Source organism: Sander lucioperca, chromosome 24 (genome assembly GCF_008315115.2).
Source record: "Sander lucioperca isolate FBNREF2018 chromosome 24, SLUC_FBN_1.2, whole genome shotgun sequence".
Taxonomy (NCBI): domain Eukaryota; kingdom Metazoa; phylum Chordata; class Actinopteri; order Perciformes; family Percidae; genus Sander; species Sander lucioperca.
This window is the reverse complement of record NC_050196.1, coordinates 3,939,934-3,963,833: the sequence shown is the minus strand read 5'-3', so window position 1 is coordinate 3,963,833 and position 23,900 is coordinate 3,939,934. Positions and strand designations below refer to the sequence as shown.

General features: G+C 39.3%; 1 protein-coding gene across 1 annotated transcript; it reads left to right on the top strand.

The window, feature by feature from the left end:
• The first annotated feature begins 3,484 nt into the window (after window positions 1-3,484).
• LOC116057790 (carnitine O-acetyltransferase-like) lies at window positions 3,485-19,499 on the top strand. The gene is made up of 14 exons (XM_031310382.1): window positions 3,485-3,511; window positions 4,097-4,375; window positions 5,904-6,016; window positions 7,491-7,544; window positions 9,272-9,422; window positions 12,404-12,578; window positions 14,177-14,349; window positions 14,776-14,876; window positions 16,088-16,207; window positions 17,153-17,275; window positions 17,648-17,783; window positions 17,976-18,038; window positions 18,850-18,996; window positions 19,193-19,499. The coding sequence occupies exons 1-14, from the start codon at window positions 3,485-3,487 to the stop codon at window positions 19,421-19,423; spliced, it is 1,893 nt and encodes a 630-aa protein (XP_031166242.1). The 3' UTR covers window positions 19,424-19,499.
• The last annotated feature ends 4,401 nt before the right edge of the window (window positions 19,500-23,900 follow it).

The window sequence follows — 23,900 nt, the reverse complement described above, 5'->3', positions numbered from 1 at the left end:
TTATGGTCTTCCATTGTCCAAAATGTCAATGTCACAATTCTCAGGGGACAAAACATGCATGCCCAAATCATTTTTATGTATTGTTCCTGCAAGGGATGACAAGCAGTAAAAGACAAAAGCATAGAATTATTGTTAATGTAAGGTTGGATCACAATAACAATCAGCTTTGTCCTCCTTCGTTTATAGCCTTTTGTCTAGATTATGCCATGCTAATAGTTGCAAAAATGTAGCCCCATAGGCACATTTGCCTCACACTAAACATCACCCAGAGTTGGCTTTACCCCACCCACTATTTCAAAATTACCATCGAAAAGAAAATGTCCCTACCAAATGTAGAGCTCTCATTAAATAAGGACACACAGTTCTGGCTTCAAGCTATCTGCCAGAGGGAGAAAACTGTTTATTCTGGTTGGTACAGCATGTAAGTGGTTATGGGGAAATCAAGGACATAGGCCTGTCCTGTCACAGTCTAATTTAATTCTTTATACTGCGAACACTTTTATTTTACATGTTTTTTATTTAAATTTTTATTTTATTTTTGATATTCTTTAAGCAACATTATGTAGTATTGGCATTTTTTGCAATTTGGCGCACCTACAGTTTCAGGCTGTAAATCCCTTATTTACTTACAGCTGAACACACTTTTGCTAACACAGCCAAAGGTTTGTTTCTTCAAAATAACCTGTACTTCTCTCCAATAGTTACATCGTGAGAGAACAGCTGATCGGGGCGAATGACACAGGGAGAATGACTGAAGCACCGTTCTCCCATGCCTTATGTTGTTGTGAATAAAGCAACTATAAAAATGCATCTGCAGCATACTGTATTTTGTGACCTCAGTATAATTTTTCCAAACTCCTTTAATTCTTACTATATTTAATGTTATGCCACCATTAATCATATCCTATTTATCAACGTCAAAGATGGACCAGGTCAGCGCATTATTTGAGAGCCTGAACATGATGATGTAATGAAGAATTAATGTTTACTTAACAATGACAACACTACAATTCTTCAGAATATATGTACACTGCTCTGACTGCTCCGTTTTTTCTGAAGACGACATGAACATCATTATTAAATCAGAAATCATGATGATTGAAATACTTTAATTGATGCATTAATGAACGTATTGTTCCTGTCATGCATGAGATACTATTAATCCTTGTACATTACTAATAGTTCATGAACCGAACCGAACCGAACCTAGTTACCGAACGTCACTGTCATACTGCGTCCAGTGCAACGCACCAGTCTCACAAAACTCAGATCAAACTGTCAAACTACGCAGTTCTGATCAAATATGATGATTCTGTTACTGCATTGCCTATTTCTTGTCGAAAACATTGTAGTGTACTGTTTAGCTGTATTTGGAGCTTCCCTCCCTCTCCTGGCTCCTGATTGCTGCCAAGCTGGTTCACCTGCTCCCAGCTGCACACCTGCAACCCATCCACTAATCAACGCTGCACCATAGCAACCACTCACTGCTGGTCAGATCCTTGTCTCAACTACAGTGGTAGTGGCACAGCGCAGTCACTAGAATTGTGCATTCCAGTTTATTTCCTCCCGTATTTTCACTGATTTGCTTCTAACCTGCTTTTCCTGTGCCGTAGAATCTCTGCCTGCCTGCTCGTCATAACCTTTTCCATCAAATAATTGAATTGCTTTAACTTGATGGAATAGTGACACAGAGTGTATGTGATTAAACACCACATTATGGTGAAAAATAAGTTCAGATTGCAGCCTTTCATAGCAGTTAACATTTTATTAATGCACTTGACAGAGCAGCTTCAACCACAGGTTTTCATTCTGTGCCACGACTGTGTCTGTGTCTGAAATCACTCACTCATTCACTGCTCCCTATTCACTTTATTGGGAGTTAAATGTAAAGGACTGTTATTTGTATGCCTTACTTGCCTATACTTAATAATACTCTTGATAAACAGCTTTTAGAGCTCTGTGGAAATGGCACGCCATACAACATTAATCTTTCTTTTTTTTTCTCACAATCATTTAAATATTTTTGATCAGGAGAAAATAATAACTAGACATTAAACTGAGACGTGCTGCTCTTTCAAGAGGTCGTCAACTTGTTATTAAAAAGATGAAGATGATGCTAGGCCTTTGTATTTAAAATATAATTAATTAAAATGCATATATCATTACTGAATTGTCAATGTGAAAATAAACTTGTATAGTGTCAGACAGCATTTCTGCCTTTGGCTTTTAAAGGACAAATCCGACGCAAAACAAACCTAGGGGTTAATGACCGTGTAAAAAACGTGTACCGAGGCGAGCGTTCTCTGGGACATGTTTTCATGCTAATCGAATGTGTTTGTAGCTTGAAACAAGCTCGCGCAAAACGCTGATTAGCTTACAACGCTAGTATTCGGGGCACTTGGAAAGTAAAAACAAATTGCTATTTTATACCACTAACAAGGCTCAAAATATCACCACACTTCAACGGTAGCATAATGAGTGTCCCTACATGCAAACCGAAGCATTGAGAACTTGTAAGTGTACAGACAGTTTATTAAAAAGATAGATTATAAAGACGTTCAGCGTTCATGTTTACATGCGGGCACCATCTTGAAAACCATTCATGAGCAGTCGAATCACGAACGCTGTTGTTTGAGCTATGTTACTGGTTACTGGTTGCACGGCGTTCGTCATTTGACTGGTCATTACTGTGTTCCCAAGATGGCGGCCGCCTGTATATGAGAACATTACTGTCTTTCTAAACCATCTTTAGAAATCTATTTTTAATAAACTGTCTGTACGCTTACAAAGTTCTCCTCCAGCTCCTCCTTCTCCTCCCCAGCCTGTGTCGCCACATCAGCTACATCTGCAAACAAAAATACAAACACATTTATTGTTATTTTGCCTTTTTTTTCTTACCTCTTAACTCAACCTGTGGTGACTTTTGTCTCTGTCTAAAGCTTGACCTAGTCGCTCCTCCTCAGCCTGGCTTGGCCTTCGTGAAAAGCACCAAGCCAGGCTGCACAGATAACGCCTCGCTTTATCGGATATCCTGGATTTATAAACTCTGCTTTTGTGAAACAGCCCCCAGGGGCATAGAGTAGGGTGTGAGTGTTTGCTCACCTCTCATCCCTGTCCAAAAACACTGCAAGCTAAGACATGTTGATAGACAAATTTACTCGATGTGACAGTTTGTGACAAGTCATTAAATTACATTAAAGGCCCTGAACACCCACACAGGTATTCATTGGTGATTGGACCTTTTCCAGGACTGTGTGGGTGTGGTTAGACTGAGTGACTGACATCTTCCTGAGTCCACCTTTATATTCAGTTGATGTCAGATAGTCTGTAGATAGTTGAGCTGGCAGCAGAGCCGTTGTTACCAATTCCTCTCATATACCAGAAGCTTTTCTTTTAAAGACATTATCCACCTGTATCCCTTAAACACATTTACACCGGTAAATAGTGTCTGACTTCAGTCTGTGGGGGTTTCTCTGAAAGCACAATGTTGAGAGTTTGCAGCAGAGCTCTGGTAAGTAACAACACCTTATTAAATTACACTAGCTAGACTAAATCATGTGGGTACATTTATTTATCCTTGCATAAAACTAAGGTTTGTTACCCTGTATTCGTATGTCTTAAAAATAGTTTTTATATTTTGATTTTAATTAGGGGGTCTATACCCCTTTAACTGTTAAAGCTGAGTGTGTAACTTCTACATTTACAATTTTTAGCCTGTCAGTGGCAAAAACATCACTTTTAGGGACAAAATTGATGCTGCACATTTGCCCTAATGTATATGGTTACATTGCATCCCGTTTCACCGCTGCCGGTTGCCAATTTCAGAGATTTTTATTCATATCAGTTACTTAGACATCGATCCATGGGTCCTGGTTGAAAAAAAACATGAAATGACCCTTTAATCCAGGTCTTCTTCTTCTTGCAGAATAGATTGTAATGCAATAAGGACTTACTGGTATCTGGTCAAGATGAAACAGCTGTCATAAGTTACAACATACATGTATGTTAAAGCGCTTTGAGCTGCAATCGATGTATGAAAGGCGCTATACAAATAAAGCTATGTTATGTTATTTGAGTACATTGTTGTGTGTTTCAGGTGAAGGCGGGGATGGTGAAGCCCTGGCAATTGGTGAAACCTGTATCATCGACTCTGGTTGCTGGAAGAAACCTGAGCCAGCAGAAAGAACTGCCCAAGCTGCCTGTCCCCACTTTGCAGCAGACCTGTGAGCTCTACCTGAACTACGTGGAGCCCATGGTGGAGGTGAAAGAGCTACAGCGCACAAAAGAGCTGGTGGAAGAGTTTCAGAAAGCAGGAGGTGTTGGAGAAAGACTGCAGAGAGGCCTGGAGAGGAAAGCAGACAACACTGAGAACTGGGTGAGCTCAACAACCACACCAACAGCTTTAGACACTTTCACTGACACAATGGGGGTGACCTGCTCACACATTCTGCAGTTATTTGGTTCCTGGTTTACTGAATGAGTAGCTCAGAGTGCACTCATCTCCTGGAACTGCCATTCAAACACTTTCTGCCAGTGACGACAGCTCACAGACACAGTGTGGGGTGGGATTTCTATAAGATCTCCAAGTTTAGAAGTTAAATCATGATTATCTTGACTAAATAATTCTTACTTCACAACGTATACCTTGACCACATTTAAACCACTCCTTTCTTAGAAAAATTGGGTCTATTGCAATCTAGTGCTAAATAAAACAGAGGGTTGAGCCAGAAAGAGAGGGATGGACTGGAGAGAAAGGGTGTGGTCAAAGTGGCAGCTGCACCTGCTCAGAGTTGCAGACAAACATGATGTAGATACAGCTGATGTTTCACTAAAACCAATGTGATATGTAAAGTATATGAATGTCTAAACACAAGACAGAACGCTGCAGTTACAGCCAGTAGTTGTTTTACAATGCAATCATCATCAAATTGAATGAAAACAAGGTGCCTCCTGTTCCTTTGGCCGGCTACAAAAAAAAATCACATATGATCAATAATAGTCCTCGATCTGTCTTTCTTCAATATGTCATCACACTCAATAATCTCAAACCTAAAGCCACAGTGACAGTACTAAGAAGTATTTAGGATGATTTTACATTCAATGTAAAACGTATTGTTTTCATCACAGAGCTGACTAGATAACTATTTGACACTGTAGTTGTAATAAAGTGAAATGTCAATTGGTTTTGCAATGGCAATTTTATTTACATAGCAGATTTCATTACACTTAAGCTCAAAGTGCTTTACATTGAAAGACAAAATATGAAGACATAGACATTTACATGTGAACAAAGCAAAAATAACTACGGTAACTGAATTTATCCTAGAAGACATCTGCCTGTTGATCAGTTATCAATGTTGAACGTAGAACTAATGTCATATCAGTCTCAATCATAGTTGGAGGAAAAGAGGACCATATTCATTAAATTAATTCAATAGCATTCACACGCTACTATTGGCCAGGTGTCCATGCTTACGCAAGGTAACAGAACCCGATTTGTTCAAGTCCTATCCCCTGACCAATTGGCTATCCTAACCTTAACTACTCGGGGTCAATGCCTAATCCTAACCAATCGGGCTGCTTCGTAGGGCGGGTCTAGAAGTTGCGTGGGATCCATATTAACACGTGTTTGTCGATCATACAAGTGCATTTTCAAATTCTGGGACTTGTATCAATAAAATGTTACCACCAGTAACTGCAGGTGTCACCAAATTCATAACCAGAAATAAAGCTAAAGGATTGTCACTTTAAATTTAAATTCAGACCATGACTTTTGTAGCCAGACTTCTTGTCAAAGTGCACGTTCAGTACTGGTTTCGTACACTGTGTGCAACCCTTTAGGGAATGAAAAACATCTGTCTGTTTGTATCTTTGTGTCCCTTATACTTTGTTACCATTTGTAGTTAACAGACCATTATGTGATCACTGATCATCTCAGCAAACGTTTGGCCCTCTTGGCTTGGTCTGGGGTGATTTTTCCACGAATGGATTTCAGAGATAAAAAGGGACAAATAAGGTAAACACACACACACACACACACACACACACACACACACACAGCAGCAGCCAGACCCTCCTCCGCAGCGCTGTTGAGGAAGGTCTGGCAATGCGAGACTAGGGTTAAAGAACCCTCCCCATGTAGGACAACTGAGGCTGAACCATCTAGCCCATGTAGATGGGCACTAACTATTTCTATTACCCCTATCCAGTTTTTATTCAGGAAAAAATACCTAAGCACTTCATCTCCTGTCTGCTCCACTGCAGTCCAGCTGGTAGTTTTCTGAGAAGGTTAACCCTTTGACCCTGTCTGAGTTGACTCAAGAGAGGTTGACTTCACAGAGAGTATAGCATCCTAGATGAGGGACAACCCTGTCAGATGCCTCTCTGTTCACCATCCACCTTTAACAAAATAGCAGAAGAAATGTCGGTGACAATTTATAATATATAACAGTCACTAATTAACGGTAAATTGATATTTAATTAAACTTGAGTTCATAGTTATTTTACTGTTAACAATTAAATGATAATTATTCATGTTTACTAATTATTAGTAATGCTATAATGTTGTTATGTTTTAACAGTTTATTGTTGCACACATTCATATCATTTTATATATTAAGCATTTGTTAATGATTGCCAAATGTTTTGTAAACCTTTTAAGAAATAATTTGTAAACTGTTAATATAAATTATACAGTTGGCTATTGTTAAGTTGCATCTGATGACTATAATACCTTGTCAATGGTTAACAAATATTTTCTAAAGCATCTATTAACATGATTTAGACAGATATCAGTTTACAAAAAAGTACCTCTTTTTATAGATGACAAAAAAGATTGAATGGGGCCAAATGAATGTTACATGATGCTTTATAAACCACTTATTTATTATTAACTAATCATTTTTAGCATTAGATGCGACTTTATAACAGCCAAGCAATGTTTATAGATGGTTTACTAAACAATTAACAATTGACAAAGTATAAACTCTCCAAATGTATAAACATTTTTATTACACTAAACTTCTTACAAAATAACAAATTATAATAATTATAACCAAAAGCCTCAAGTGTCCTAAATAAATAACTGATCAACTCCATCAAAAGCTTTCTCGTGATCAACATACTGTAAAACAGTCGCAACATCAACTCTTCAACAACTTCAGACAAATCAATAATGACAAATTATTACAAGACAGTTACCCCAAATCAGTTGTCAAGAGGAGTCCCCCTGTTGTATAATGTCCTCTGTGGATCTGGATGTAACTTTTCAAAAGCCGAGAAACTACATCAGGGTCATCTTGGATTGTCGAGACTTCAAATTTTGGGTTTTAAGAGATCGAGGTATACGAGGGTAAAAGGATAAAAGTCGGGATATCTCAGCCTCTACATGTAACGTAACATGGACCATTCCTTTATGAAATCATTCTCATTCTCAAATTGTTAGTTTGTTTTTGAACATTAAAATGAATAACCATGTTTTTTTTGTTCAGGTGTGCTGCTCAACTCATTACAGCTGTGTTGGAATTTAAGACAATGATTGAAAAGTGAGTAGTATGCTTAAAATGTTATAATTTTTCATTTAGACATGCAAGATCTTTGTCATCCTCACAGTTTAATTATTTTCCGTCAAGATTTGTTTCACACAATGTTATAGTTAATGATTTGAATTGTGCAGCCCAAAAGTGAACCGTAATATTTACTAAAGCTGATGTTGTTTTTGGCAGAAGAAGCAGTTAAATTACATATTAACATTAAGAACGGTCAGAGGTTTCAACCGCTGCCTGAAAGCAGTGATATGCTTTTTAAAATGATGTTGTCTTAAGCCAGAGATATGTACTCAGTTCTATGAAGAATTTGAATGCTGTTTTTTCCCTCTAAAGCCTGAACCATCAATGAAATACTACCCAGAAAATTCCAATTTTTTAAATTAAAGTTTTTTCGGACCTTTTGACAAAATGTAATATTTTGAATACATGATATATTTTTCTATCATATTTGATACGTCAGGCATTTATCCGAATTATTTGATCACAAACCATGTCATTGTTTTTAGAAACAATAAAAAAAAAACTTTTTTTATAGAGTTATCATCCTTATCTTCCCCTAACTGCTCCATTTCACTTGAATTGCCATCCTTAATCATTCTAATGGCATCTTGAACACTGTACTTTCTGAATGAAAGAAAGAATGGTCTTACTACAATGAAATGGCTGTTTTGGGGACTAGCATCATCACACATGAATACGATTGGGCTCATAGAATGCACAAGAGTCTCAGCTTTCCAGTCAGATGTGATTTATGCAACTCCAAGACTGTTTACGGACCGCAGTATGCTGAAATATTCAAACAAACCATTTTAGAATAGATGGAAACAACACATTTGTACTGTATGAGAAAAATGTGCATTAGCATGAAGTGTGCATGTCTGTAAAGAGAGGAGACTGTAGTACTGTACTGTAGAGGAGACTTGTGGGTACCCATAGAACCCATTTTCATTTAAATATCTGGCAATGGATATCCCAGTTGCTCTGTCGCCAAAATGTAGACAAACTTTGGAGCATTACTTTTCCCCCTTCCAAGCTTGGTTCCACTGGATTCCTTAAATCTTCTAGTTTAATGTGATTCCACTAAATTCACGCTAGCCTAAAATATGAATATGAAAATAAATACAAACAGCAGAGATCACCGCCAGTCCTACAGGTCTAAATACATGCAGTATCACATTTGATACATACATTCTCAACACAATTCTACTATGGAGTAAGCTACAAAATATAAATTAATTATAAGTTGCTTTAATCAAGTAAATATTGAAGTATTTGTAACAATATAACTGTCATTCTTACTGTAATTTCTATTTAAATTATCAAAGATTTGCATGCAAAACATGTGCAGGTCAGTGAATCAGGGCAACCATTTCTGATTTTCTATTTAAAGCCTGCATTTTACCAATACTGCCTGCAGTGCATGGATAATCCGCCAGGGGGCAGAAAACATCATTTATCATTTTCATACGACAGGTTTTTCAGGAAAGTATGTCATGTGGATGACATAGAGGTCACTGAACGTCTAGTATCAAATATGATACGAATGGCATTAAAGGGTGTTTGGATTTCAACTTCAACTTATCATCTGTGGTTAGATCAGTTTCCCTGGTCTCCCACACCAAAGGCATGTGTCATATCCACTGCGCCATCACCACCTCTATGTGACACTATGTGTATGTGACACTGAATGGCTGAGTTAGTGTGTCATGTTTGTATGTTTGCAGTGGTACACTACCAGCTGACTACATAAGAGGGCAGCCGCTGTGTATGAAGCAGTACGAGCAGATTCTGTCATCCTGCATTGTCCCTGGTCTGGAGAAAGATTCAGTGGAGTTCTACGCAGAGAAACACATCACTGTTGTACACAACTCTCAGGTGAGAAACATCACGTCATTATACCATGGTCTGGGTGAATACTCAATTCTGACTGGCTGTAGGGTTTCTATTAAAAAAAAGTGATATAGGACACCAACTTTGTTGTCAAAAATTGTGAATCTGTTATTTCTAGAGGTGTGACGAGATCTCGTCCCGCAAATAAAACGTAACGAAATTTATCGTTGAGGTAAAAAGTGTCTCGCGATATCAGTGCACAAGTGCAGAGCAGCAGCCTCGAAATTAGCATAGAAGACCCCCCCCGCCCGTTCTCCAAAGTGGACTATGAGTTAATTATGAGTTAACTTTTGCAGAGCGACGGAAGAAGAAAATAGCTGCCTGTAAAACCCAGCGTTGGAATGTTACGAGTACCGCCGCTCTCTCTCTTCCTTTCCCCCCCTCTCTCTCGCTCCCCTTCTCTTTGAAGAGACACACACGGCCGCAGCGTGCAGTTGACTATGGCGCTGTCTCGCGCAGACCACTCTCTTTCGCTGTTAAAATGAGTCGGGAAGAGAACAGCAAAAGCTAACTTTACTTTTAAACATATTAAACAAAAAGAAATGTTCTCAGTTTGTCCTATAATGGTCATGAATTGATACTAGAGTAGCCTACTTCCTTGTTTACTGCTGCAATAAATAAAATGCAGAGGAGGAGAAAAGAGCATCTGACTTCACAAAAATCATCTGTTGAGCTGTTGAGTGTTGGATGGTAATTTATTTGTGCTTCAGAACGTCATCAATGTGAAACAATAGTAAAATAAGCTTTATTTCTCTCTGTCTACTGTACAATGACAAATTAAAGTACAAAACATTTGGTCTCAACTAATGCCAGAAAACGCTTGGTTACGTTGTAACCTTGGTTCTCTGAGTAGATAGACTAGCTCTGCACCATACATATGAAATAAGTAATGGAGTAACTGTTAGTTATCCAGGAGATAAGCCAGTCACTTGAGCTTGTGGCAAAACTTCTCAGTGCTCGTCTTTCATTTTGTCGCTTTCAACTGAATAAAGCACTATTTTTTTTCTTATTTCTTCATTGAAGTTTTCTGTAAAATAGTGTTAAAATCTCGTCTCGATCTTGTGAACCCAATCTCGTGTCTCTTCTTGTCTCGTGAGCTGGGTGTCTCATCCCACCCGTAGTTATTTCCTTCAGTGCCTCGTCCTCTGAACACCAGAGGTTTTCGCTAACACCCAAGCTGCGCATATTAAGTTACACTCATCTCACATCTTGTTCGCTGTTCCACTCGCTATTTCAGGCTGCGGCCGAAAGTACACATGGCGTATCATTTGTTTGTGAAAGTCTTGATATTAATTTGGGCACAATGACATGGCTGGATAACTTGCTTGTCTTGTTGTTCAACAAAGTCAATTTTTGTTTACTGATTGTCAACTGTCCAAAATTGTTGTCAGTTTTGTTTTTTTCTTTTTAAAAGAATCCCTTGCATTATTTCAGTTATGTGTTAATCTGGGAAATGCTTTTTATTTATGTGAAATCATTAAAGGTGAGTACATAAAAATACAAATCTGTATTAAATAATAGAAATTAAAGTAAAACAGTAAAGTAGTATTACAATTGTAAAAGGTGGTGTAACATCCTACAGTTTAAGGGCTGAATGCAAAGTTAGCATTGTTGAGCTTTTTGCGTTATGACATATTGACATTAAGCAAGACTAATTATCAAACTTAAAGAAACTGTTTAGCTTAATGCTTTAACATTTAATTTAACTGTCAGTGGTTGGATTTGACATGATATTAACAGAATATGACCTGTAAACACACCAGCCATTTCCAGCATGTGAGATAATTGGTAAGCATTGCTCCCGGGTTGTCTAAATTAGTCTATATGCAGGACGTTCCACTTCCGGGATTGCTCTGTTGCTGCAGGATATTCTGCTGGATGTCCTTTATTTCAGCTGGATGTCTGTTAACTTCCACTTTCCTTGTGTTGGAATCCTAAACTCTGGTCGATTTATGAGGACTGTGGTTAACTGCTCCTCAGATCTCTGCAGGGTAAATCCACACAGCTAGCTAGACTATCTTTCCAATCTTGAGTTTTCTGCTGCACGACTAAAACAACTTTTCAACGTACACATGCTCCACAAAAACAAGTTCCTTCCCGAGGCTATTTTGCAGTGACACCGGAGCTGCGCCTGGTGCTTAGCGCTGCCCAAGACGATTGTGATTGGTCTGAAGAAATGCCAATAAACCAGAGCTCATTTTTCTTCCATCCCAGAATGCTGTGTGGACTAGCCAGACCCTCCTCTCCAGCGCTATGGGGAAGGTCTGGCAATGCGAGACTATATCTGAATTATTATGACCAGGGGTCAACCCGTGTTGACTGGCTGGGTTTGAATTGAGAAAAATAGGGTGAAACATGGGTCAGATATCCCTGGTCAGACCTTGATGTGAAAAAGGTTTGAGGCTGAGTCAAGACACTCTGCAAAGAAAGTCATTAGATGCCATTAGTTTTGTTATTACCCACAACCATACCTTGCTGACCATAGATGAGAGTTGGAACATACATCCACCACTAAGTCAAGTAGGCTACTTCACCTTTAGGCTTACCTCCTCTTACCCTGACAGTCCGTTAAGTCATCCGCATCACTGCCAACAGTGCACCAGTCCAGCTGTGAACCTCATGCTCTTAGCCTCACTCATGAACAAGACCCCAGGATATCTGATCTATTTCCCTGGCTTGCATGCAACAGCTAAACTCTTTTCCTTTCAGACCACCGTGTTTCTGCAACAGGAATAGTTTTCCTCTTCAGGTTTTTTATGCAAATGTCTACACTTGCAATCCTTCAACAACCCAGTTTCAGGAATAAATTGCCAAGTAAAAACGTGATGCTGTTCAGAATGATTGTAAATCAAATTACCACAAAGTAATTTCCACACAGACACCCTGAGGCCCTGGGGGTCACCTGAGCTTTTGCTCAGTTGGTAATCCAGTCTTGCTTTCATGTGTTTCCTCCCTTTTGGATTAAGTTCTTTGTGCTGGACGTGTACAACAGTGATGGGACTCCACTGACAGTTGATCAGCTCTGTGTTCAGCTGGAGAGGATCTGCAACTCCTCACTACAGAACAACGTGGAGCCTGTCGGCATCCTCGCCACCCAGCATCGTGCCACCTGGAGCAAAACCTACACCGACCTCATCAAGGGTGAGAACAACTCTGCACTCATTTATGAGAACCTGTGAAATCAACTAATTGTCTACAGTAAGAAAGGTGATCTTGTGGCAGGAACTGTAAACCGTGTAAATACCAAAAGGGAAATTCCATTTTTTTTTTTTTTTTTTTTTTAACTATACTAAGCGTCATACACACAGGCCTGAAATACACACACATGCAAACAGGACCTGCAGTATACTCATGCATTACTGGCGAGATGTCAAAACGAGAGGGTTACCCATGCACTTTTGGGGGTTTGGTGCCTTGCTTAAGGAACCAGTGTTCCTTCTTTTTTTTTTTTTTTGGTCCGTTCCAGCAATATGTCTGGTCTATAAACGAATTTTTTTTAGAGTTGTCCCTTGATAGTAAATCAAAAACCAAAAGGAATAATTCACATAATTCACATTCTTTATATTTATTTTTGTTGAAATAGTGTTATTTCTCCCTCTATGCAGAACAAAACAAAAGCCAGACGCTATGTTGTATTAAGTTGCCGTGAGCTGCAAATTCACCACTACCAAGCACACAGCAGAAAATGACATCATCACATCGGAGCTGACGGGCAAAGAGAGCCCTCTGTCTCACTAAGACTCGACCTGGGTCCGGTTGTTTAAGTGTGCTGCTGACTTGTAAGACTAATAACTTTAACTTTAACTAACTTTAAGTGTCAAATTCATTAACGATAATAATGACGCTGACTGTGGCAATGTCAATATGTATTGTTGACGAAAGACGGCACTAAAATCCCTAAAATGTAGTTAGTGTTAGGGTTACTCTGAAACTATTTATTTTCATTGCCTTCCACCTTTTCTTCCGCCCCCAGCAACACACTCACATTTTTGAGCCGGCTAACTCCGTCTTTCTGAGTCCAATGCGAGTCCGTCTCTATACTCGGTCCGATTATTGTGGTTGATATAGGCAGATTTTTGCTGAATGGCTCTCATAACGTACCGGATTGGGTGGCGTATGCCGTCCATGCCTACTGGAGGGAAATGTTTGTGATTACTCTATATTTTAATTGTTATATTTTGCGACCAAATTTTGAATCTGCGACATTTTCTGTCAGGTTAATGTAGCAGGAAAATGTTTTCCTCTAGTACACAGTATGTCAGTAGTAGGATACAGTTTGCATATAGAGTTGCATATCGAGTGCTTTGGGGTCCTTATGTAAGGAATTTTGGGGGAGTACTAATATACAGTATATAAAATGGGGATGAATAACCTATCATACAAAAAAAACAAAACAAAATACATTATTCTATTAAGTTCACGGTTTGACAGTTTTGTTACTTTTTTAGTGTTTTAAGTTTTTGAGCCTTAATATGTTCTTTGAATACACATAAAAAGGCAGTGACACGTCAAAATGCTTTTACCCTTTTTTATTTGCTGTTTTTTTTTTTTTATTGTTTTCTGTTTTGTCTTCTCCCTACTGCTCTTTTGTCCTCTTGTTTTTGTCCCGCTAACGTTTGGCCCCACTGTTTAGCTCTTATATTGACCCCTGGATATCCTGCTTTGTCTGTCAAAGCACATTGGGAACTCTGTTTTAAAGCTGCCATACAAGTTATTATTTGTATTATTATTATTATTAGATAAGACCAACAAAGAATCAGTGTTGGCTATCCAAAGCAGCATCTTCACAGTGTGTTTGGATGGAGCGATGCCCCCGGATGAGACGTTTGACAACAATGCCACTGACTCGATGCTGCACGGCGGAGGCAGTCAGTGGAACAGCGGAAACCGCTGGTTTGACAAGGGGCTGCAGGTGATATAACACAAAGGAAAATTATACATAAAACACTGAGGTTTTTTTTTTTTCTTTTTCTGGCACGAGCACCTTGGACTGATATCACAAATCTGAAAACAAACAGCCAGAAGAAACCTTTTTATTGTTGAATACATTTCTCTCTCTCGTTTCTCTGTATAAATGCATCAGTCTATAGTGCATTAATGATACGGTTGTACTGCTGTATCAGCCGATCCATCATGGCTAACCAGTAATCATAGTCAATAATAATCAGTACAATAAAGGCACCAATCAACTGCTGAGCAAATCTAAACCTCTCCCTTAAGCGTTCACTGGTTAGAATAACTTCAGCAACACAGTCACACATACACGAACAGACTCATGAGAAGTTGGGATGTAATGCTAATTGTGTGTTTTTAAAAAAATATATATATATTTTTTCAGATAATTCTTGGAGAAGACGGGTTATGTGGTACTAACACCTCGAATGCCACCGCTGATGGTGTAGTCGTTGTGGACATGTGCGCACGTTTGTTACCCCTAATGTGAGTAGACCAACAATATATTCGCTTTTGAAGTGTAGGTGTTTTGATTTGCTGTAATAATGACATGATAAAAAGTTAGGCAAGTGTACACATAGTTTAAAATCATAACATCTTGCTGTGGCACTGACCGGTGAAACGATCTTTGTCCAATCACACACATGTCTGTAATACCGAGCTATTCAAAAGTGCCCCTGTGGAGTTTTGATGTGAACAAAGTTTCTGTTTACATTCAGTGTTGCTCACCCTTCTTGAGGTCTAACTATAGACTGTAAAAAAATAATGGTCAAAGTATGTAATTTCCAGCAGGGGGAAAAAAAAAGTGTAGATAAGTGAGATCTACGAGAAAATTAACCTACTTTTCACTTGATTTATTACCTCAATAAACATTTTCATTGTGAGTTTTGGGTCTTAATCGCTACATTAAGTCTTTTCCATACAGCATGATGTTCACTCAGTAAGTTACGGTCCCAGGCTACACGCCGACGTGTCAATCAGGACAGAGGCTTAGCAATGGGTATTCACGGCACTGTGGACATTAAAATAGATCTGCACTTGTTTTTTGGGTGTTGTCGCTGTTATTGTCGTAAACTTTGACCCCCTCACGTTGTGTTTTAACTTCATCAAAGTTAACAGTGAAGTGAACATTTTGGTCGCCTAAAAATGTCTTTCTGCCAACTAAGCTAGCCAGCTAGCGCTAGCGTTAGCTGGTAACTTGAGGGAAAGTCTGAAGACTTACTGTACTGCTTACATGCAGATGAAAGGCACCAGTACCAGTACCCCCACTGTATACATAACCAAAGAACGCTTTTCATGCAATAAGTGCAGTACATAAGATAAGGCATTCAGGGTCAACAGAGTCTTCCCCTTTATTCTATGCCTGTTTGTTTTGTCCATTCCAGTAAGCATTAAGGCTTTTCCTCTCGTGTTTAGTTCTTTGGTTTATTCTTTCTTCTTCTAAGCCTTACTTTATCCACTTACTCCAAATCAGACATTTAATTCAACCTTGTCCCAAATCGATCTGCATTATCTTAGATCCAGTTTTTTTTTCTTCTTCTTTTTTTTTTGGCTTATTAAGACACAATCATTTCAGATCTTTTGTTTGCTCCTGGTATTTTAGCTGTCAGATGTGCTTGGTTAGTGTTTCTGTGTATTTCTATGTGACTTTGATTTTTCATTGAATTCCCTCCCATGTATCATTTGTGTGTAAACAGGAGAAAGCCACAGGTGGTGCAGTCTCCCTTGGAGCCGCTTCCCGAACCCCAGAGACTACACTTCAACATCACACCAGAACTCAAGAAGGACATTGAGGAGGCCAAGCGGCACCTGCACACGTGAGAACAGCTTTTAGTTGTGACAGTTACATAAACACCCAATGACCTGGGTCTCATTTACTACACAGTGCCTAGGATTCATACTAAAAGTCTACATGCTCTCAAAAGTAGAAAATTGCTTGCACCAAAAAAAAAAAAAAAAAAAAATCGGACTTATAAAACTGCATACAGACATGCAGGCATGTTTCATTTATAAATTACAGTCCACCTGAAAATGGACCAATCTCAGGTCCCGCCCTCTACACGGCCACATTCAAATATAAATGGCTAATGCAGTGCATTACATGACTATATAAATAAAAGTGATCAATGGTTGTTTACAGTGAATTATGGCAACTACAACGGAAACCTGACAGGAAGGATGCTAAATAATGCTCCAAAGTTAGACTCAATTTTGGAAAGGGAAAAACTCTCACCTCAAGATCTCTAAATGAAAATGGGTTCTATGGCTACCCACAACACTCCCCTTTACAAACATGCACACTTTATGATACTCTCATGTAGTAAACGGCGGCCAATGAATACAGTTATTGCACATGTTAAACTATGTTATTGTAGTATCACAGTCCAGTGGCTCACTGCAGGGAATTCAGTGAAGGGGTTAGGAGTTCAGGAGTCTGATGGCTTGTGAGAAGAAGCTGTTGCAGAATTCTAATTATGGAGTGTTTCCTAATAATTTTACCTAAAGGAAGCATACGTAAATAGAATAGGTCCAAGCACAGAGCCTTATGGAACACCCTGACTAACTTTAGTGTGTATGGAGGGTTCATGTTAAACATGAACAAAGTGAAATAGATCTGGTAAATGGGGCTCAAACTAGCTTAGTGTGGTTCCTATAATGACAATGAAATGTTCCAGTGCCGTCAAACACTTCTGCAAACCTCTGTCAAACTACCCAAGAAACGTCTAACTGTCCAGAAATGTCTCCCATTCCCAACCCCACAGATGGGCACAAGGCCAGGGTATGAGGACTACGGTATTCAAACACTTTGGGAAAAATCTTATAAAGGCCTTCAAGTTGAGCCCTGATGCTTTCGTGCAGATGGCGATACAGCTGGCCTACTACAGGTGAGGTGCCTAAAAGTCATGTGGAGATGGACTGTCTTTTTGTACAGGCTTTAAACTACTGTCTACTGTTGACCATACAGTCAGGCAGCAACAGAGAATCTTTTCAAACTGAAATGAAATTGATTCACACATTCAGGTTTTTGTGCTTAAAAAAGCTTCATTGTTAAAGAAACAGAATGATTACATTACATTTTCCCATCAGAAACTGGAGTAATGGATAAACAAATGCCCTCAGCAAAATCAAACTGGATAGTTAGTGAAACATTATACTGACTGTTTGCTGAGCTCCAGTATAATTTTTTTTTTTTTGACTGGTCAAAAAGATTCAGCGCTCTGTATGTTGAAACACAGTTTTCTCCTTTCTTTTGTCAGAATACACCAGCAGATCCCTGCAGCGCTGGAATGTGTCTCCATGCGTAACTTCAGAGTGGGCCGTTTAAGTTTTACCAATATAAACTTGCCTGCCTCAGTTACCTTTGTCAAGGCCTTTGATGACCCTAACAAACAGGTGTGAAGAGAGGGAAAGTTGTAATGCAACTCTTTTATAATGTAACTCTATGTAATGACAAACGTCTTGATATCAGAGAGACTTGGCTTGCTTTATATTATACTATTTCTGAACAGAAATCACAATAATAAACACTAACCCAACTACAAGTGATGAGTTGTAACATTCCTGTTTTCTTCCTGTTTTGCGCAGAACTCAGAGAAGATTGCTTTATTGGAGAAGGCTATAAAGGCACACACATGGCACACTAACTTGGTGAGTATCATTCACAGCACCACTCAGTTTATGTTCAGTGTAAAGATGCCTTTTAGCAATAACTGTTGTTGGTTAGTTATAAACAGTTGTCCTTATACACTTTCCCACCAAACAATTTTAAATACAAAAACATTTAAGATACAGAAAATAATACGACAGCATAAAAGTGATTGCAAACTAATAACAATATTAACAACAACCGTAATAACAATAGTATCCAAGTCAAAGCAGAAAAATGTGTGTGGGATGTTCAATAGATGAAGTCAACTGTTAACGTGAGCTATTTGAATTAGCTGGATACATGGTTAAACGTAATTTGCGTGTATTGCTGTGTGTACTTTTTCCATAGAAAATCCCCTCCAATCGGTCCCAAAACATCCCAGTTAAGATAGTGAATGCCCTTTTTTCGACTCTCCTGTGACGTCCGTTAAAAGCGACCCAGTGATCGGCAGCAGCAGACACTGATCCAATAGGAAACAAGAGGATGGTGCTCTAGATTATTAGTGATCGTTAGAATGTGTAAGCGCTTACTGCAATATACTTTACTGCAATGCACCAGCAATGGTAGGGAAGAAGAAGATCTGATTGTAAACAGTGCAGGATCCAAACTTTTGAGGATGAATCCGGTTAGTTTTAGGCCAGGTTTTGTTTTTAAGGAAGGAAATACATCGAACACGTGTTATACCTCAAGGCCACACGATGGGCTTTAGTGCAAAAAAACAGAATTACGTAGAAGAGAACTCCACAGGGTTCCTTTTTAATACCACGTCTTCGACTTAGTAAACATATTGTATTGTCTCCATCCTAACAGGCAAGGGATGGCCATGACATATCCAGCCACCTCTGGGCTCTGAAGATGCAGGCTGTTGAGCAAAAAATCTCAATGCCTGAGATCTTCACAGACAGCTCCTTCTATAAAACCTTAGACAAGGACAAGGTGGAACTCTATTCAAGTCAGGTAAGGACCAGTATCCAGTACCGGTAGCCAGTATCATTCACCATACAAACGGAATATGTCACAGAAAATGTTGCTGGAAGTTCTTGCTTAACCCCAAAAGAAGATCCACTACAATTCACAGAAAACACGTATAAAGTACTCAGTGCTACAACAATAACTAACCGCTGCCATTTCACTTTTGTCCGTTTTTCACCAGGTACACAACAAGGCTGGATGTCGGGTATGTTTTTCCAGTGAACCTGGAAGGTACGAACTCGTCTATGGAATCAAGAATGATAACATTGAACTCAGCTTGACCTATAAAGACCATGGGGCCAATGAGGTGCAGTTTGCACTGATTGATGTGTTGCAGGATGCACTGTTGGACTTGAGGACCCTGCTGGAACAAACTACAAGAGCTGAAGCTAATCCAGACTTAAACCAATAGTGTGACATATTATTGCAGAGTTAAGATGATAATCTATAAACATTCAGGAGTTCCAACTGGTACACCATTGCTTTACACAGACTATAATATTGTAATTATAAACATGGACATGCACCAGGGACTGACTATTGTAGATGGAATTTTTGAATGCACCCTGAAATTTCTGTAATAAAGTGAAATAAAAATAAAGTCGTCTTTCGGAGATCCCTGGGGGGAATTTGGGTAACATTACAGTTGCTCCCATTGTAAAACATTAATAAATATCAACACAGATAAATTATAAGAACAATATAAATAAGTCTGCACAAATATAAATACTTGAATAAATAACAATTAGAGCTGAAGGAGGAAGGAAACAAGGAACAAAACAAAGAAAGAATAAATAAATCCTGAAAAACAGAAGTTAATGTAACTCCAAAAAAGAAAAAAAAGCCATTCAACTTCTTAAATCACTAGCAACAATGAATGTAGTTGAACTACCAGCAAGCTACAGCAAAAATGTATCTACACTACTAGCGTAATTACATTTTACCATCTATAAAAAGCTTGTGTTCACCGGCTGTAACACACTCAATCTCATCTGCTCTTGGACGCTAAGCAGGGTCGGGCCGGATGGTAGACCGACTGGGAATACCAGGTGCTGTAAGCACACACACACAAACAATCGCCGATGCAAACAGACGCACACACTGGAATGCCAGTCACCACGTCACTTCTGTTAGCGTTGACCTCAGGCTAATTAATAGGCCAGTATGTGGCGATTTCTGGCAGGAGTGAGCCAGCCTTCTTTAAGGAAGCATGCTGTAATTGAATAAAAAAAAAAAGCCATGTGCTTAGCCATGCTTAGCCATGTGTGACTTACTCCCATATCTGATGGCTGCTGCACATGTATTCACCCTCTGTATGAGATGCTCTGCTAGAGCGCCTGTGTCTTTACGCCCCTCTCCCAAAATAGCCCAGTCTTCTCTGATAGGTCAGACATGTCCGCGAGTCTCAGATTCCAGTTGGAATCACCATTTTGGTTTCACTCCGGAGCCTGAGACGTATAGCAGGACTCTGTACCATGAAAAATCAACAATAAAGGCTTCTAAACCAAATACTACACAATCGGACATGTCTCAGCAGTAATGTGACCCGAATTGGGGAGAAATTACCAACATTAGCTGCCAAGATTGCAGTTATCTGGCATTAGCACGCAGATACTGTAGTTAGCAGTGGACACTAATAGAATATAGCAGCACGTTCTACTGTCAAAAATCGCAGATAAAGGCTGCTAAACCAAATATTACATAACCAGAAATGTTTCAGGAGTAATGTGACCTGGAATTGGGGAGAATTTAACAACATAGGCAGGCAAGATGACATCTTTTACTGCTGTTAGCATGCAGCTACATGCGACAATGTTAACACCACAGTGGCTTAAAAAAAACACTCCAGTAGATCCTGCCTGGTGCAGATGAAAAATCCCATGTCCCATATACGGCTGGCTAAGTGTTACGTGACACAGAGCTTAGAGTTAAAAAAAAAAACTGTTGAAACCGGAGCATTCAGAACCGTTGTTAATCTGAACGTTTTAGCTCATGGGGATTTCTCTGAAATACGTTTACCTAATTATTTAAAGTTTTGTCCACTTTAACATTCTCGAATCATACTGGAACACTCTACAACAGCAACTACAATTCTTACATGTCATACATATGCAGCATCAAACAGCTCCATTCAGGCTTCTTCTTGCACTGTTTTTGCATTTTGCACGTTTGTACAGTCAATGGTATTACACTGTTTCTATTTGCATCTTTGTTATGTGTAACATAAACAATGTGTTGTAATAAAGGGTTTCTCATCTTATCTTACAAATCTGTAAAAATTCAGCTTAACTTTTACTTTATATTGTTTAAAATGCAATAGTATTACAGTAATCTAAGTAAATTGATCATTGATTTGATTTTTACCATCTTGTATCTACTGAAACATGTCTGGTTTGACTTAATAGTAATGTTATATAAGTCTGACTTACCACCTGACCAACATAGGTGTCTGTTAACAGCGCAAGCTAGAACCATCCATGTCTGCCAGGCCCAAGGATCTGGAAGTCCAGGTCTCCAGGTTGCTTTTTCAAAGTCACTTCCTATGTTCCATACACTGCTCAACTACAGGAGGCACTGTGGCGTTGTCCAGTCCAAAGAGTAAACAAAGGTGTATACCCTCGGTGCAGTCCTACAGTTGGAGACATGGTGCGGACAGTCAGAAATCCTGAGGTCTTGGTTTGCGACAGTACCTTCTGTCCTGGTTTTGATGCAAAAGATCTTTGAGGTGCGATAAGAAAACTATAAAGGAGCTGCAGGGTTTTCCAAATCTAACGGTGTCAGCCGCGTTTCGATCATAGACAGTATATAAGAATGGACCAACAGATCCCGTTGCTCTGGACGGAGACCAGTGAAGGCCGTTAGAAGCACTTTTCCGGTGAGCGCTGAGCGTTACTGCGCAGCCTCCAACTGAGAGAGACGACGTAAATGTGACGTGAGCAACGTGTCTGAAAGTTGTAAGTCTTCTGGTAGCTGTGCCAAGAGAAATCTCAATCATTCCCAATCTAGCAGAGACGGAGAGCGTAGGTATATGTAAGGAGATAACATAGGCACAGGCTAATTATTGCTAACTAAAATGCTAGTTAACATTAGTAATTGCACTTAAACAGCTAATGTGAGACGAAACTGCCTGCGCGCTTCTCCTGTACTATACGGTAATTCCTCTACTATGCGACAGTAAGTCGCTTGGTTATGACACAATCGTTAGCCTATTTTTATAAAAACGTCTGCTACGGAGCCATAACGTGAGATACGGTAATGTAAGTAAGGTAATGGAGCCTTTTATACATTGTCGTGTTTCATTAGAAATAAACAATGGACAAATAGAGTCTTTAAATGTTTCAGATGTAAAGTTATTCGCTGTCAAAGTGGCGCCAAAATGAATGGCAGTCAATGGAAAGCTAACGGGGGGTGATTGCTTTGTAGCATTAAAATGGCGCCATAGGAGGTTCGCGGTCCGAGGATAGGCTTACCCCCTTGGTTTCGATACAATGACGGGAAGTGAGTGAAAACTCATTTTTAAGGTGAAAACTTAATTTTAAAGCGTTTTGTGGGCGTGGCTTAAGCGTTTTATGTTGTAACTTTCTTTCCGAAGGTCAGAGAGACTTGGAACGGACAGGAAGTAGTCAAAAAATCACTTTTAAGGCATTTGTGGGCGTGGCTTAGGGCTTTTAATGTTGTAACTTTCTTCCTGAAGGTCGTAGAGGTTTGAGATAAAGTTACAGTTGAACTATTGGATTTACTGCTTCCAGCTGTGCCAGTCACCTGTTTCTATGATGACCGGAAGTGGGCGAATTCACTTCCTGTTTGGTTTTTCTGCCATCTTTTCATGAAGAACGGTCCTAGGAGTGTAGTTCCTATTTTTTTCATCTACATTTATCTGGATAGTTACGAATAAATACTAGAGGCCAACAGTTAGGTTAAGAATTACTGTTGTTCAGGGGTTGGGAAACCAACTTTTTCATGTATCTAACTGGTTATGTTTAGGCAAGAAAAACAAATGGTTAAGAATAGGGTTTAAATGAGAGAGATGGTAGAATGAGAGTAGAATGAGAGAGATGGTAGAATGAGGGAGACAGGGCTAAAGAGAGGGGCCTGGTCAGGCTAGATCTCTCCCCCGCCAGATCGGGCTGTAGGCTCTGCCTCCCTCTACTCCCTCACGAAAGTGAGGGAGTAGGGGGAGGCAGAAAGGAGAGTGAAAGGAGAGGAGAGTGAATTGATTAAGAGAGTAGAATAGGGGATAAAAGGATAGAATGTGTAATCAGCAGTGCCCCAACCGACCCGTTAAGTCAGCAGAAAAGGAAGAAAAGCTAACTGAAAACACTGCATCTGTGGCATACCGCAATCCCAAAAAACGTCCGGCGCCCCCGCCCAGAGCAGGAGACGTCGGGCTGGTCAGGGGGGAAAAGGGTAATGCCAACAGGAAAGCCGTCCGCAGCATACCGCAATCCCATAACCGTCCGGCGCCCCGGCAGGAGACGTCGGGGGGGAAGATGGAAATGCTAACACTACTTGCATCATCCGGAGTCCCCGCAATCCCGTAAAAATAATCATTGAAGTACAGGTGTTAACTCAGAAATGTTGATCCACATAAAAATAAAACTAGATAACTCATTAAGAACAAAGTTTTAAGTACTATTAACTTTGCGACGGATTTTAATTGTTTGGTTCGTACAATTTATAAGTTAGCAGTACTGTTCGGAGTTTACAGTGTGTACAAAAAAAGTGACAAAAACGTTTAAGAAGGCGACAAAAACATGAATAAACAAGAAAAAAAAAAAACATTAAACTTAAAAAAAAAAAAAACACAAAACAAGAAGAAACAAAATAAATCTAAATAAGCGACAAAAAATGTTGCAAAGTGATTGAAACATCAAAAAAAAGACAAAAAA

Bases quoted from the DNA above. Each gene is read 5' to 3' on its own strand.
- LOC116057790 (XM_031310382.1), top strand. From the start codon at position 3,485: ATGTTGAGAGTTTGCAGCAGAGCTCTG. The intron at 4,376-5,903 runs GTGAGCTCAACA...TACCATTTGTAG, and splicing joins CAGACAACACTGAGAACTGG to TTAACAGACCATTATGTGAT. The intron at 18,039-18,849 runs GTGAGTATCATT...CCATCCTAACAG, and splicing joins ACACATGGCACACTAACTTG to GCAAGGGATGGCCATGACAT.